The following is a 15,996-nucleotide window of genomic DNA, read 5'->3' on the forward strand; positions in this document are numbered from 1 at the left end:
AACCCTCGCATATTTTCTGTTGTTTATAACATGCCTCATCTCTGATAAAGATTATTGTAAAATATATATATTTTGTAAGGGACATATCTTTTTATTTCTGCTGGACTGTCGTAAAGAACATATCTTTTTATCTTCTGTTGGACTGTGGTAGAATTACAATGTCTGCAGGTTGAAAGACATGTCCACTGGAGTGGGATGAGTGATATATACAAAGTTGCAGTCCTGGAACAGTGTGTGCCATGAAAGACAGAATGGTGCTGGAAAGGAGTCCTGGACCAAGGGAGCTGCTTGACAACAGCATCTTAATTGGCTCCTGACCAGGGTTTTGTGTGATAATAGTGCAGCAGAAAGCTCCTGGCCTGCAAAGAGAAAAAGTCTAAAAATCTCTCTTCCTCATATCTCTATAACCTCTCTCTCTCTGAAAACCCCTGTCAAGAGGCAAAGGGGAAAACCACTGTTAGAGACATTGAAAGGCAAGTGCTCAACAAGTGAACTACAGACTGAAAGTGCTGGAAGACCACCTTGTGTCATCAACAAGAACTGAAAGGAACTTGAAAAATATCGATCAAAATCAACCCATTGAATCCTATACTCTTGAATTGGTGCTATTGAACTATTTCACCCCACCCTTAAAATCCATGTTTTGTGTGTCTTATGTGTGTGTGTGTGTGTGTGTATAGGGATCTAAGAAGGGGATAGAGTTTAAGTTATAGTGTTAGAAGTTAGCAGTTCATATTTCTTTCTTTTGCCACTAGTTAAAGATAATTTGTTCAATAGTTTACAAACCTGGTGCTCGTGTTAACTTAATTAAACAGTTAGATAGAGTTGGGGCAATCTGGTGGTTTGGTCAAACTTTTCACATTTGGGAACAGTGGGGCTTGATATTATAGTGCACTATCCTCAGTGAGTCGTGACAATTTTTTAAAACTTCCATTTCCTCCAACAGTGTTCTACACTGTACTATGAAGCAAGTACAAGATTGCATCCCAATACAGCAACGTGAGATTGTGGAGCCCATGGGCAGAATCTCCACAGAGTGACACTGTCACTCCCTACTCCCAGCAGGGGTCCTAGATTCAGGGACCTTGTGAATGGGAGAATCAGGGCTGCCCTGTTGTATCAACGCCCTTTCTGTATGGTTCAGCTGCATTCTGTATTTATCAAATACGTCAACATAGGAAATTTTAAAGTGTCAAATAGTGCAACTGAAGAATAGAGTCAGGGGCAGAAGGTTGCAAAAGGACTGTGGCTGGTGCAGAGACAGGCAGAAAGTTAATGATATGACACTCTCACAGTGTCACACCAATCCTGTGTTCCGTTCCCGTGTCTGCCATGGCATTAAGCTCATAAACCTGTGCCCTTTATAATCCATGGAACTCACTCTCCCCTTGCTGGGAAATGTATAGTTAAATAGTGAGTTGTTGGGAACAGGAGGCTCTGAAGAAGGCATTCGCAAACTAATGATGGCTGCAGGCAGTTATGTGTTTTCCTATCGCAAAGTGAAGTGTACATTTAATGTTACATTAAGTAAAAACATTCATATAAATAGTGCAAAAATATACAATGCTTTTTAATCGGCAATACTGAAACAGCAAAGCATTCTTTCCTTAACGTCACACTTTCTTCTGCCAATAGCTATTTGATCTTCAGGTGGAAATTGCATTGCTTAGCTGGGGCCAGAACCCTCCTGCCTTTTGCTCCTAATTTTCTGGGCAGAATGGTATCCTTTGAGGATATTGCTTTCACCATGTCCTCTCTCAGCCCCTCGAAGTAGTTGTACTGTTTCTGGACCTTTGCAGGAACAGCTCTCCAGTGTTTTCTGCACTTTGAGTACATCCTGTGGTATCTGAGATAAAGAAAGAGGGAATTGGTTAACTGATGGAGCACAATAAAAAAAAACTCAGAGCTTAAAGCTGCCCATGAATGTGGAGGAGCCCTGATAGCTCAGTGGCTAACTGCAGACTAATAATGGTGCTGATCATTATCCAGAGGCTGCTAAGGCCATCGGTGCATATTGTTGCAGTGCAACAACCTACCAGTGCTAACATCTGGGCTCATACTTCAGGATTGGGACAAAGTACTGGAGGGAGCTGCTGTCCTCAACATCGTAGCACACTGTGAATCAATGGCTTCAATAACAGTTGGGAAGAAAGGAGCAAAGGCCAGCATTGCATCCAGTGGGATTCCAGTGTGTACCCTGACTCCCTCCCTCTCTACTTATTACCTACTTACACAATTCCACCATCAGCATTACGCTGATATTCACGATCAATGTGCGAATTGTAATCAATTGCTGCCAGCAAGGTACGCACCAGGTAATCCTCGTGCCTACAGGGAAAGATCAATGAAACAATGAACCAGCAGACTTAGAACAGAGAAGGAAGTTGGCACTGACCACTGCCATGTATGTACTATAGTTACTCATATTTAAGGTAGATGCTTGTACTTAAACTCTCTTTGCAACGCTCCCAAAGCTAACCTGGAACATGTGTGATGCGGATAAATCAACTGGGAAAGAAGGAAGGCGAAGTAAGTTACTTCAAAACAAATGAAATGCTATCGTTATCTAATGAATTCCAGATAATTAAGATTAAAAATTTTGAGTGACGGAGGTTTGTTTCACTCCTGGCATCTTGAATCCATTCCTGATCTGAGATGATGAAAGCTCAGATTGTCTGGATTTGAGCAGATTTTGATCCAGTTCCACAACATAGGTAAGGAAAGAGAAAGGTTCAAAAACCCACGACCTCTCCCACAGCCCAAATCCCAATCGTGAACTCGACCCCCCAGTTTAATCTCCTCCCACATCCCCATGTACACTCTCTCCTATCACTGACTCTACCAACCATTCACTCCCCTCCCACATCCCCATGTACACTCTCCCCTGTCACTGACTCTACCCACCCATTCACTCCCCTCCCACATCCCCATGCACACTCTCCCCTATCACTGACTCTACACACCCATTCACTCCCCTCCCACATCCCCATGTACACTCTCCCCTATCACTGACTCTACCCACCCATTCACTCCCCTCCCACATCCCCATGTACACTCTCCCCTATCACTGACTCTACCCACCCATTCACTCCCCTCCCACATCCCCATGTACACTCTCCCCTATCACTGACTCTACCCACCCATTCACTCCCCTCCCACATCCCCATGTACACTCTCCCCTATCACTGACTCTACCCACCCATTCACTCCCCTCCCACATCCCCATGTACACTCTCCCCTATCACTGACTCTACCCACCCATTCACTCCCCTCCCACATCCCCATGTACACTCTCCCCTATCACTGACTCTACACACCCATTCACTCCCCTCCCACATCCCCATGTACACTCTCCCCATCACTGACTCTACCCACCCATTCACTCCCCTCCCACATCCCCATGTACACTCTCCCCATCACTGACTCTACACACCCATTCACTCCCCTCCCACATCCCCATGTACACTCTCCCCTGTCACTGACTCTACCCACCCATTCACTCCCCTCCCACATCCCCATGCACACTCTCCCCTATCACTGACTCTACCCACCCATTCACTTCCCTCCCACATCCCCATGTACACTCTCCCCTATCACTGACTCTACCCACCCATTCACACCCCTCCCACATCCCCATGTACACTCTCCCCTATCACTGACTCTACCCACCCATTCACTCCCCTCCCACATCCCCATGTACACTCTCCCCTATCACTGACTCTACCCACCCATTCACTCCCCTCCCACATCCCCATGTACACTCTCCCCTATCACTGACTCTACCCACCCATTCACTCCCCTCCCACATCCCCATGTACACTCTCCCCTATCACTGACTCTACCCACCCATTCACTCCCCTCCCACATCCCCATGTACACTCACCTCATCACTGACTCTACCCACCCATTCACTCCCCTCCCACATCCCCATGTACACTCTCTCCTATCACTGACTCTACCCACCCATTCACTCCCCTCCCACATCCCCATGTACACTCTCCCTTTGTCTAGACTTTACCCCATTCATTTAATCCTCTTCAATTGTTGTAAACCCGCTTTGGGATGTCCTGAAGTCAGGACAGGCATATTACAGAAACGTAAGTTCTTTCTTTCTTCATACCATGCCGTATTTGAGCTGGGACAGTTTAATTTTCCATTACAGAGGAAGCTTATTCCATGCCTAACCCACATTGATTCTGATTGAGATTATGTGGTGTGGACACTGGGTGTAGGTGAACAGAAAAGGATCAATTCTCAGCACTGACATCCATTTAGTCTAACCCCCCAGAGAAAACTGCCTTTAGAAACATGAAGGAAATATTGTTCTGATGGCAGTAAGAAGCATCTCTCTTTATGAAAAACATCAAGTTCAGCAAGAATACTTCATACTTCATGCAATACTTCAACAGAACTAACCTAAAAATGTAAGGAAGGGGGAGAATGTCTCTCATTTTCTGCTGTTTTTCTCGAACCTTGTGAAGAAGCTGTTGAGTTACAGGGAGCTGCCACCCCTATATAGAACCTATAGATTATCACAGTTGTGACCTCAAATGTACCTATTTGCAGGGCAATCCAGGCTGCAAAAAACTCCATATCAATGACACGTTATATATTGAGTGTCACACAGTGTCACCCCATAGGATCTTACTGTGAGGAAAATACTTGTCACACCTGCTTTCAGCTGCATTTCAAAGTGATTTCTTGTGCTCACCATACTTTTGAGATGTTGTAAATGCAGCTTAACTGGTATTGGCAGGTATACGTGCATATCCTTCAGAACATTTCATTCAGAAATTCAGTAACTAAACTTCCATCATCATCCGTCTAGCTGCAGCATTACTGAACAATGCACAAGATTTATAGAATCTTTCAGCACAGAAGGAGGGCATCCAGCCCGTCATGCTTGTGCTGGCTCTTTGAAAGAGCTTTCAAATTAGACCCATTCCCCCCCTGCTCTTTCCCCATAGCCCTGCAAATTTCTCCCCTACAAAAATCCTTCAGAATTTTGACCGCCTCTGTTAAATCTCCCCAACCTCTGCTCTAGGGAGAGCAATCTCAGCTTCTTCAGACTCTCCACAATACCTTATTGATAAAAATAAAGTTAGGAATATTTTGTCAACTTGTACTTACTCATATGTGAAGTTTTTTGCAGCATACATTTGAATGTGATTGTTAAATGACTCCAGTTCATTGGTTACCCTGCAAGAGTTATTAAAACATTGCCTTACAATAGCGAACTAGCACACTGAATAATTCAGCCAAAAATAAAGAAACAAACCTGGCTTGGATGAAATAGTTCAGGTGTGAGGTGAGCCATTTGTCATAGACCACTTTGCGCAGGGCATGGTGGGCAGGTGAACCCGCTGTTAGCCACGGCTTGTCCTTGATTTCCTTGGCTGTGAGAGGGCCATGCTCACAGGATGCTGTAGTGGAACAGTCACCAAGCTGCCACTCGTGCACGTTCACTGTGTGATGCAGGATGCTGCGCCAGCGAGCCTTTAATGACAAGCATTCATCTTAGATCTTTGAAGACACCAAAATGTTTCTTTTCTGCCAACTTCCTCCCCTTCCATCCCCTCACCTGAAGGCACTAGTTTGTGCTTCAAGGCAGTAGTTTGTGCCTGAAGGACTGATCCCTGAAATCCCATCACTCCAATAGCTCGACTGAAGGGTGACCCGATAGGGGCCATTAAGATTATGAAAAAGTTTGGTAGGGTAGAATTAGAGAAGATGTTTCAACAACAAAAACTTGTATTTATTTAGAACCTTGAGTGCAATAAAGATCCCCAACTGCTTCACAGGAATGTGTTCAAACAAAATCTGACAGAGCTATGTAAGTAGATATTAGGGAAGGTGACCAAAAATTGGTCAACGTTTTACGGAGCGTCTTAAAGGAAGAAACTGAGGTAGAGAGGCGGAGAGGTTTAGGGAAGGAATTCCAGAGCTTAGGACCAATGCAACTGAAGGCATGACAACCAATGGTGGAGCAATTAAAATTGGAGATGCTCAAAAGGTCAGAATTGGAGGAACGCAGAGATCTTGGGCGGGGGGGGTGTTATAGGGCTGAAGGAGATTACAGCAATGGGGAGAGTTTCCAAATGCAGGGAAAACCAAATCCAGGAGTCATAAAGGTAAGATAGTCACTAATAAAGTTTTGGACACCCCCAAAAGTGGAAACATCATCTTTATATCTAACTTATCAAGCCGTTTCGTGATTTTGTCAGCACGTGTTGGAACACAAATCACATACGAGAGATATCACAGCACATAATTCAACTGAGCATTTTCAAACTGTGGTATAATGTTCTCACTGTTACTGTATCATAAGAATGCTCTTCCCTTGGCCTCTGATTGAAATGTAGAATTGTAATTGCCTCCACATACCCCTGTACCTTCCCTTATTCTCTCTAAATATTCACATAATAATAATCTGTCTTTATCCTCTGAGTTACTGTATCTCTCATTTCAAAAATGCCTGGGAAAACAGAACGGAAATCCAAAATAACTTCAGATCATAACCATTAAAAAAAACCTTATCCAACATTCAGGAGTGTTTACATCTACTCCATCAATCTGTGACTCCCAACTCTGGGTTAAAACTCTTGTAACAGACAAAATGGGGTCAGTTTGAACTTAGCAGTGAGTTCAAATGGCCCTGCTAAGGGTCAGGTTTCCCTCATCTGTAAATCGCACCATGTCCCCTTCCCCCACACCCAACAAAAATGGGGTTTGCTGGAAATGGGAGTGGGACTTCTGCATCAGGTCCTGCCCGCCATTTTTGAAGGTACATGGAGGCTTTCCAACTCTATGAAAATCCAGGCCTGGATTTTACTGTACTTTGCCCTATTATTTCCTTGGGCCCGTACACGGGTGACACTCACCATCAAGGTGTTTACATCACCATTACTATGTTGGCAGCAATACATGAAGTGCCTTATGATGTCGCTAATCCACGGTTGTAGGTCTTTGTTGTCACTGGAAGCCACAACCTGGAAAATAGGATAAGAATACACAAAAAGTAGGAGATTCTCTGGTGCCTCATACGTAATAGGAACATATGGATTTCTGGACAGGAAAAGACCAAGGTGCATTGAATTCAACTTCTACCAGCTGGTGGTCACACGATGCAATAATAATGGAGTTATTGACCAATCACAGTGACCGATCCCTATCAATGAATCCACAACAGACTCAGACATGAGGTGAGAACCCTCCCCCCGCAGTGGTGGAATGATTTTGGAACCATAGGAACAGGAGTAGGCCATTCAGCCTGCTATGTCATTCAATAGATCAGTGCTAATCGTCTACCTGAATGCCACTTTCCTGCACCACCTCCATATCCCTTGATGTCATTGGTCTCCAGAAATCTATCAATTTGTGTCTTAAACATGCTCAACGACTGAGCTTCCACGGCCCTCTGGAGTAGAGAATTCCAAATTTCTCCTGTGTGAAGAAATTCTTCCTCATCTCAGTCTTAAATCTTGTCTACCCCTTATTTTGAGGTTATTTTAGACTCACCAGCCAGGGGAAACATCTTATCTACAAGTACCCTGTCACGCCCTGTAAGAATTTTATAAGTTTCGATGAGTTCCAAAGCTACGTGTTCCTCCTGAGCACACTCCACTCACCAAGTCATGTAGCAAATTACTCAAGATACTAGATTCCAAAATGTTATTTTCTGAAGGAAATCTCTCTAATTTAGATTTGAATGAATCAATATTAACCTCTCCACCATCTCCCTAAGGAGCCTGTTCTATGGGTTGATGACACTTTCACTGAGATATTATTTCCCAGATTGGTTTAGAGTCCACTTCAAATACAGGCTGTGTCCTCTGTGGATCAATGGGCAGGGTAAGACAGCTTGTTACAGTCAACATTATCCAGTTCCTTTAGAATCCTGAAAAAAGCAATCCTATCCCCTTCTCAACCAGTGAGAACATACACAATTTATATAATTGCTCCTCATTATTCAATCACTACAGACCCTTAATCATTCTGGTTGTTTTCTTCCATAGCCTTTCAATAGTTACAATATAATGATGTGGCACAAGGCAGGAAGCTCCTAGCTTAGATCACTGCTCTGTGCTGAGGGGTTATCATTCAAAGCAGCAGTGGATTCCTGATCCAGATCACTCCAATTATCCTGAGCTGCCTTTCGTGATTGAATAGCTGGTTTGACACAGAGTCCCAAATTTCTCTACTCTTCCAAAGCAATGTGCCTCAACTTATGGAGAGTAATCCTTGCTACACTGGTGTGACTTTTTTGATCACATCAGGTGCCCTTACAGTCCATGCAGGCGAGACTTCCAATTTAGTGCTAAATTAGGTGAAGTTTTATACCCTGGGTTTTCACTTACAGGGAACTTAATTTCTTGTAGGACATCTAAGAGACGAGACTTTTGTTCCATCAATCTAGACCGCAATGGGAGCCCAGGGCTTACAGGTGAAGTGACAATGTGCCTATCCACAGTGAAAGTGTGGACCTGGTAATGTGTAATGAGGCAGGTTTAATAAATGATCTCAGAGTAAAAGATCCCCTAGGAAACAGTGACCATAACACGATAGAATTTAGCATTCAGTTTGGAGAGTGAGAAACTTGGGTCGGAAACAACTGTGCTAAACTTAAATAAGGGTAATTACAAAGGAATGAGAGCAGAGTTGGCTGGAGTGGACTGGGAAAGGAGTTTAGCAGAAAAGATGGTTGATGATCAATGGCAGACATTTAAGAAAATAGTTCATGACCCACAGCAAAGATATATGCCAGCGAGGAAAAGGGATTCTAGGAATGCGATAAACCAACCATGGTTAACCGAGGAAGTTAAGGACAGTTTCAAATTGAAAGAAAAAACATACAATGTGGCAAAGATTAGTGGTAAGCCAGAGGATTCAGAAAGTTTTAAAAACAAACAAAAGATGACCAAAAAAAAAGAGGGAGAAAATAAACTTTGAGGGTAAACTAGCAAGTAATATAAAAACAGACAGTAAGAGCTTCTTTAAATATATAAAAAGGAAGAGAGAGGCCAAAGTGAACACAGGCCTTTAGAGAATGAGGCTGGGGAAATAATAATGGGGAACCAAGAAACGGCAGAGGAATTGAATAAATATTTTGCATCAGTCTTCATGGTAGAAGACACTAACAGTATTCGAAAAATACTAAATAATCAAGGGTGGGGAGGAAATAAATATAATAACTATCAGTAGAGATAAAGTACTAGAGAAACTAATGGGGCTAAAGGCTGATAGATTCTGTGGACCTGATGGGTTGCATCCTAGGATATTAAAGGAACTAGCTACAGAGATAGTGGATGCACTGGTAATAATCTTCCAAGAATCCTTAGATTCTGGAAAAGTTCTAGAGGATTGGAAAACTGCCAATGTAACACCCTTATTCAAAATGGGAGGGAAACAAAAAAACAGGTAACTATAGGCCAGTTAGCTTAACGTCTGTCACGGGGAAAATGTTAGAGTCTATTGTAAAGAATGGAATAGCAGAGCATTTAGAAATGCATAATAAAATCAAGCAGAGTCAGCATGGTTTGATGAAGGGGAAATTATGCCTGACAAATTTATTAGAATTCTCAGGATAAATAAAGGGGAACTAATAGATGTAATATATTTGGATTTCTAAAAAGCATTCAGTAAGGGACCTTACATAAGACTACTTAATAAGATAAGAGCCCAAGGTGTTGGGGGTAGTATATTAGCATGGATAGAGAACTGGCTCACTAATAGAAGACAGAGAGTTAAGACAAGGGTGGGCATTTTCAGGATGGCAACTTATAACTAATGGAGTGCCGCAGGGATCAATGCTGGGGCCACAATTATTTAAAATATATATTAATGACTTGGGTGAGGGAAGTGAATGTACTATCGCCAAGTTTGCAGATGACACAAAAATAGGTGGGAAGGCGAGAGGTGAGGATGACACAAAGAGTCTACAGAGGGATATAGACAGGTTAAATGAGTTGGGCAAAAGCTTGGCAGATGGAACATAATGTGGGAAAACATGAGGTTATGCACTTTGGCAGGAAGAATAGAGGAGCTGAATATTATTTAAATGGAAACAGACAAAAAGTTGCAGCACAGAGGATTTGGGGTTCCTCATGCATGAATCACAAAAACCTAACGTACAAGTAGGTAATAGGGAAGGAAAATTCCAGGTATTTTTGTTTTTGTTCTAGATTTCCAGCATCCGCAGTATTTTGCTTTTATCTTAGTGTTTAATTTGACTGCCACCTCTCTTCAAGGAACGTCTATTTTGAAGAAGTATTGTTCTTCTCTCCGATAGGATTTCCGCCTATCTCTTTTGCCCTATTCATTTCATTTCTATATGTCTTAGTTCTGATGAAGGGTCATCCAGACTCAAAACATCAACTGTGTCCCTCTCCACAGATGCTGTCAGACCTGCTGAGTTTTTCCCAGGTATTTTTGTTTTTGTTAAGGAAAATGGACCTTTATTTCGAGGGGAATGGAGTAAAAAAACAGAGAAGTCTTGCAGATTTAGAAGATTGAAGGGTTTAACATATTACAGGGATTTGGTTGGGTAGATATGGAGAAAAATATTTCCTCTGGCAGGAGAATGCAGAACAAAGAGGGCAGGATCTTAAAAAATAAACCATTCGGGGTGATGTCAGGAAGTACTCTTTTCATATAATGAATATCGGCAGTCAGGAATTCTCTGCCCAAAAAGTGAGTGCATACTGGAAGACAATTATAATTTTTGTGACTTAGGTAGGGCTCTCACAGAGTATGGAGCAAAGGCAGGTTAATGTAGTTGAGGAACAGCCATGATCTTATAGTTTGGAAGAACAAGATCGAGAAGCTTGTTACTATCTTCCTGTGTAAGTGAAGCAATGTAAATTGATTGACTTCAGATTACCTTGTTTAACCTCTTGTGAACAGCTTTAATTCCGTGCCAGAGATCCAACTGGTGAAGAACATTTGGATATTTCAACTCTAAATACAAATAGAAAAAAACATAAACCATAAATACAGACCAGCATCACAGGAACTACCAACATACAAACATCTTTCCTAATGTATCTTTATGAGGTTCACTGTCTGTTTTGTCTGATAATACTCCTGTGAAATGCCTTGACATGATATTCTGCTTTAAAGGCACTACATAAATGCAAGTTATTGTGTTGAAGAAGGATTTCTTGGGCAAAGCACTGAAGGATGAACAGCACCTATGAAGCGTTCATCAGCAAGGCAGATGACAGCCTAACAGTCCCCTCTAACTCCCTCCTCAGTGGGATACACTTCACAGGATTTTGTTCTCCAGTAATTTATTAAATATCCAATCTTCAAAGTTGAGCCTTGACACTAAGCACTGGTGGACTATTTGGCCATAGGCAGCATAAGCCCAATCCTGTTTTGATCTGACACCCACACATGAACACGATAGGGTGGAAACTGGATGATGACTAGAACCTTGGCTGAACTGTCTTTGCCTTCCCTAATCCAGGGATAATGAGACCAATCACAGTGCCAATACTGCTGGCTCAGCTAAAATCAGCATAGATCAGTGAACAAATCAAGGAGCCACTCACTAGATAAATGTGCAAAACTGTCAAGGGAGCCAAAATAGAGTGTTATTATATTCTGACTGTGGAGCTAATGGCAGAAAAGGCAGAGGAATGAAAGGGTGATAGTTATAAGGTCAGACGTCAGTCACACTGAGGGTTTTAAAAAAGCTTTTATTTCTATAGCACCTTTCACAACCTTAGGATGTCCCAAAGTCCTTTACAGCTAACAAAGTACTCTAAGTGTAGTCACTGTTGAAATGTAGCCTGGATATTATAGTAGGGACCAACACAGAGCAATTCTTTGTTTGTTTTTCCTTTTTTAGCAGGAAGAGAAAGGAAAAGGGGGAAATGGTGAAGAGTATGTCAGCAATTGTCTTGGGAATCATGTGGTGCTGTGAACCAGATTGATGCTCCTCGATAGTCATCTCCTTGGGGTAAACAACAGAGATTGAAGAAATTGTTAGTAAATTCAGCTGTGACCTAGAGCTACTTGAACCTGAAGTGCAGGCTAAGATAACTAAATTGCTGAATGATGTTGATGTAACCCAGCATGTATCATGGGAATTAAAACAAGGACAAAGTGAGACAAAGAAAGATATACAAAACATTAACATCATCGCATGGTGGAAACAATTGTGGAGTTGGGAAAATACAGTTGAGATAAATCTTTGAATAAGAATTGTGTCTCATGTGTTGGTCATAACCCAATTAATCATTGTAATCTATTTGCTTTGTCTAGCTATGGCAGACAAAAGACGGTGAAGGAATAAGAGGTCTTGGCTCCTCAATCCTAGGGGAAGTTGGTTTAAGAGTGGCTGGTACTCTAAGGATCAGAACATCAGCCACTTGGGGGTCAAGTCCCATAGTCGGTCCTTCAGCAAGAATGCATTCAACTTAAACGAAGCCAACATTCGAAAGCCCAAAAAAAGGACTGCAAAAAGGCCATTTGTAATGGGCAATTTTCAGAAATTGGCTAAACTTTGCCTCCCAGTATTCCATGGAACCTTGGAACTGGACCTAAAAGAAATTGAAAACCTGACAGACACAATGAGTAACTTTTTCAATACACTAAGTCAAGAGATAGCAGAGGCCATCAGACCACACAATGGGTATGTGTCTATCCAGTTAAATGACTTGTCTTGACCGTCTTGACCATTGAACTCCTGTGGCCAAACTATAGAATTGTAAATAACACTTACAGAATAACAAGCTTTAAGGACCCACTCTATCTGAATGTGCCCCTATGTTCTTTGGAAATGCTAATCCCAAAGAACTGTATGATTAGAGCAAAACCTGATGATGTGATAACCAGGATCTTCCCTATCGAAACATCTTCATTTGTTAATGGGCTATTCATGAGCCCAGAATATGAGATTATGACAATATGTAAGACAAAACAGATTTAGGGAGGGAATTACAGTAATCATTGTCATGGGTGTGATTCCCAGTGGTTTTAAAAAATGTGTGTTTAACAATAACAGGAGTAGCAGAAACAGCAGTCGCAGCCCTGCACAGCTTCTCAAAAAATAAGCTTAATAAGGGGATTGGATGAACTAAAACAAGACAACTAAGTTAAAGGAACAGCAGCAACAGAAGCAGCAACTCTGCAAGGATTGACCGCATGAGTGCAGCTCAGATGTTACAGCAATGGTGTTTGTGAGTATGGTAGTGATTTAACTTAAAAGGGAGCAGGACGTTATCGATGGTAAACAGCATTTGTAAGAACTGATCTAAATTAAGGGGGACAGGGTGGTGATGTTTATCGATTTCACAATGAACTATTAAAAGAAGAGTTGTGAGCCTTGACCATTTTCTCCAGCCAGATAGGTTCAGGCTGAACCTCAGAATTAAGATTATAAGAGGGGAGGTGTTGGTTCGCCTATCTTTTTTTTTAATTTGTTGATGGGATTGGGGTGTCGCTGGCTAGGTCAGAATTTATTGCCCATTCCTAATTGCTCTTGAGAACTGAGTGGCTTGCTAGGTCATTTCAGAGAGCATTTAAGAGTCAACCACATTGCTGTAGGTCTGGAGTCACAGGTGGACCAGACCAGGTAAGGGTGGCAGATTTCCTTCCCTAAAGGACATTAGAAAACCAGATGCGTTTTACGAAAATGGTTTCATGGTCATCATTAGACTTTTAATTTCAGGTGTTTTATTGAATTCAAATTTCACCATCTGCCATTGGGATTCAAACCCAGATCCCCAGTGCATTACCCTGGGTCTTTGGATTACTAGTCCAGTGACGATACCACTATGCCACCGGGATAGATTGGGAAAATGGGACTGACCGGACTGGACTGGATCTCTACAGACAGCCAGCATGGATGCGATGGGCCAATGGCCCTCCTTTTGTGCTGTAATGATGCAATGACTTGATGAAGTTAGAACTGGATTTCATCAGTGTACATGTGGAAGCTAATCCCATGACTGAGAATAAATTCACCAAGGAGCAGCATGGAGATCAGGAAGGAAATTGGGTGCTAATGATAGATTTTTGGGCGGGCTCCAAAGTGCATCACGGGACAATCTCTGGCTACAATTGGGGTAGGTGAGAGTGGAGCCAAATGAGAGAAACTCCCACTGAGCTGGACAACCAAGAAAAGACAGAGGATGAAAGAAAGAAAGACTTGCATTTATATAGTGCCTTTCATGACCTAAGGATGTCCTTTACAGACAATGAAGTGCTTTTTCTGTTCTTACGTATGAAGCATGGTATTCAATTTGCCACACAGCAAACTGTCACAAGCAGAAAAGTGATAACAACCAGATAATCTGTTTTTTAGTGATGTTGTTTGAGGGATATATATTTGACTTCAAGGATAACTCCCCACTCTCCTTCAAAATAGTGTCACTTGATCTTTTACATCCACTTGAGAGCAGGACCTTAAGTTAACATCTCATCCAAAAGATGGTGTAGTGTGGTCGAAGATGTCAAGGACTACAGAGATGTTAAGAAGGACAAGAAGGGATCATGCAGCATGGTCACAGTCACAGGTTTGTCACTTTGGTTAGGGACTTTTCATTGTTGTGGCAGTACAGAAAGCTAGAGAGGTTCATCCATTCAAGATTGAGGGCAAGGTTCAGAAGGCAACAACAAATTCAAGGACTTGAAAGGAAAGGAAAACTGGAGATGTGGTGGTAATTTGCAAGGACAAAGGGACGGAAGGTTTTTTTAAGAGGGCAGATTTGAACAAAAGTGTACCCGAGGAGGGGGGAACCATTTACAATGTCAGCAAACATGGGGAAAAGGAAGGGAAGTTGGATGGTAAGCAGTTTACTGGGAATGAGGTTGAGGGAGCAGAGGTGGTTCTCTTGACAAGTGAGCTGAAGGTGACTGTGAGGGGAGATTGGAGAAAACCTGGAGAAAGATGCAAATTCAGGGTCAATCTTGGTGGGGAGATTTAGCTTATTGGATCAGGGATGGGAAATCAGCTGCGGCAGATGAATGGATGGTTCCTTCTTTATTCTTTCTCAAGATCATGAACACTTACTCATCATTGTCAAGATCTGGGGATCTGCATCTGTAACTATCTCGGAAACATCGAGACTATTCTGTACCAAGCACTGAAAGGCACGTTGGAACCCAGAGATTTCCAAATTTCTCAGCTTCCTGGTTCCTTCTCTGGCATCGATCACTTGAACATCAAGGATCTTGTGAGTGGAATTGTCCATCATTGTGTAGGTGAGATATTTCTCTGAAAGGACATGGCTGTTGTTGCATTGATCCCCCAACACCACGACAGGATGTGTATGCTCCAGAAAATGTTTCCCCTGCATCGTCTTCCAGTAGTTTGTCACTGATGGCTGAACATATGACTTCTGAATCTTCAGAAATGATTGATGACTGACTGGAAGCATATTCAGGAATTTCAACATCAGTGCAATTTTTCGATAATTATTCCCTGATAAAACTATGCTTGACACCAAGAGAATGTTGCCGGCAGGGACGCCTTCGAGCAACGGCTGAGACCACCAGACAGACTCATGTCCATGGCAGCAATGGATCACGACTTTCAATGCTGTTGCTACAACATGCAGTTCCAAATCTATTTTGCCATCGCAGTTGAGACACTCGCACCTTGAAAAGGCTTTTTCAGCTAGGGACATAAGACATGTATCAAAGACGATACCAGTTCTCATGCTACATATGCTCTTGCCTTGTGCTGAAGCAACTGAAACTGGGATAGATTCTTCTTCTTCAGATTTAACTTCATCATTAATGATGTTTAAGACTTCTTCTTCGATTGTGCAGTCCCTTAGCTTAGTATTTAAGAAGCTGTTCAGAAATCAGAAATGATAATGACATTGGTAATTCACATGTTAATTACATAGAAAGAGGGAGAGTTTTCTACCTACTGTCACAGCACGTTATATTAATGTTTTAATAACTGTAAGTCTGACACATATTCAACATCACACAAACTTCTGTGGTGCACTCCAAAAGGAAACAGAAACAAAGGCTGACACA

At 42.2% G+C, this 15,996-nt stretch overlaps 1 protein-coding gene across 3 annotated transcripts in view; it reads right to left on the reverse strand.

The window, feature by feature from the left end:
* Nucleotides 1–1,573: 1,573 nt before the first annotated feature.
* Nucleotides 1,574–15,996, reverse strand: part of LOC121280414 — a 41,313-nt gene continuing 26,890 nt past the window's right edge. For 2 of the 3 annotated variants that reach the window (XM_041192380.1, XM_041192381.1), the window contains exons 6-12: nucleotides 15,020–15,804; nucleotides 10,880–10,956; nucleotides 6,882–6,989; nucleotides 5,279–5,496; nucleotides 5,131–5,199; nucleotides 2,233–2,328; nucleotides 1,574–1,846 (exon numbers count right to left, since the gene is read on the reverse strand). In XM_041192380.1, coding sequence (XP_041048314.1) covers nucleotides 1,636–1,846; nucleotides 2,233–2,328; nucleotides 5,131–5,199; nucleotides 5,279–5,496; nucleotides 6,882–6,989; nucleotides 10,880–10,956; nucleotides 15,020–15,804 — 1,564 coding nt within the window. In that variant the 3' untranslated portion in view covers nucleotides 1,574–1,635. The remainder of the gene's footprint in view (nucleotides 1,847–2,232; nucleotides 2,329–5,130; nucleotides 5,200–5,278; nucleotides 5,497–6,881; nucleotides 6,990–10,879; nucleotides 10,957–15,019; nucleotides 15,805–15,996) is intronic. The other variant, XM_041192383.1, reaches the window with a different exon arrangement.

Source organism: Carcharodon carcharias, chromosome 7, assembly GCF_017639515.1.
Source record: "Carcharodon carcharias isolate sCarCar2 chromosome 7, sCarCar2.pri, whole genome shotgun sequence".
In the NCBI taxonomy this organism is placed as follows: Eukaryota; Metazoa; Chordata; class Chondrichthyes; order Lamniformes; family Lamnidae; genus Carcharodon; species Carcharodon carcharias.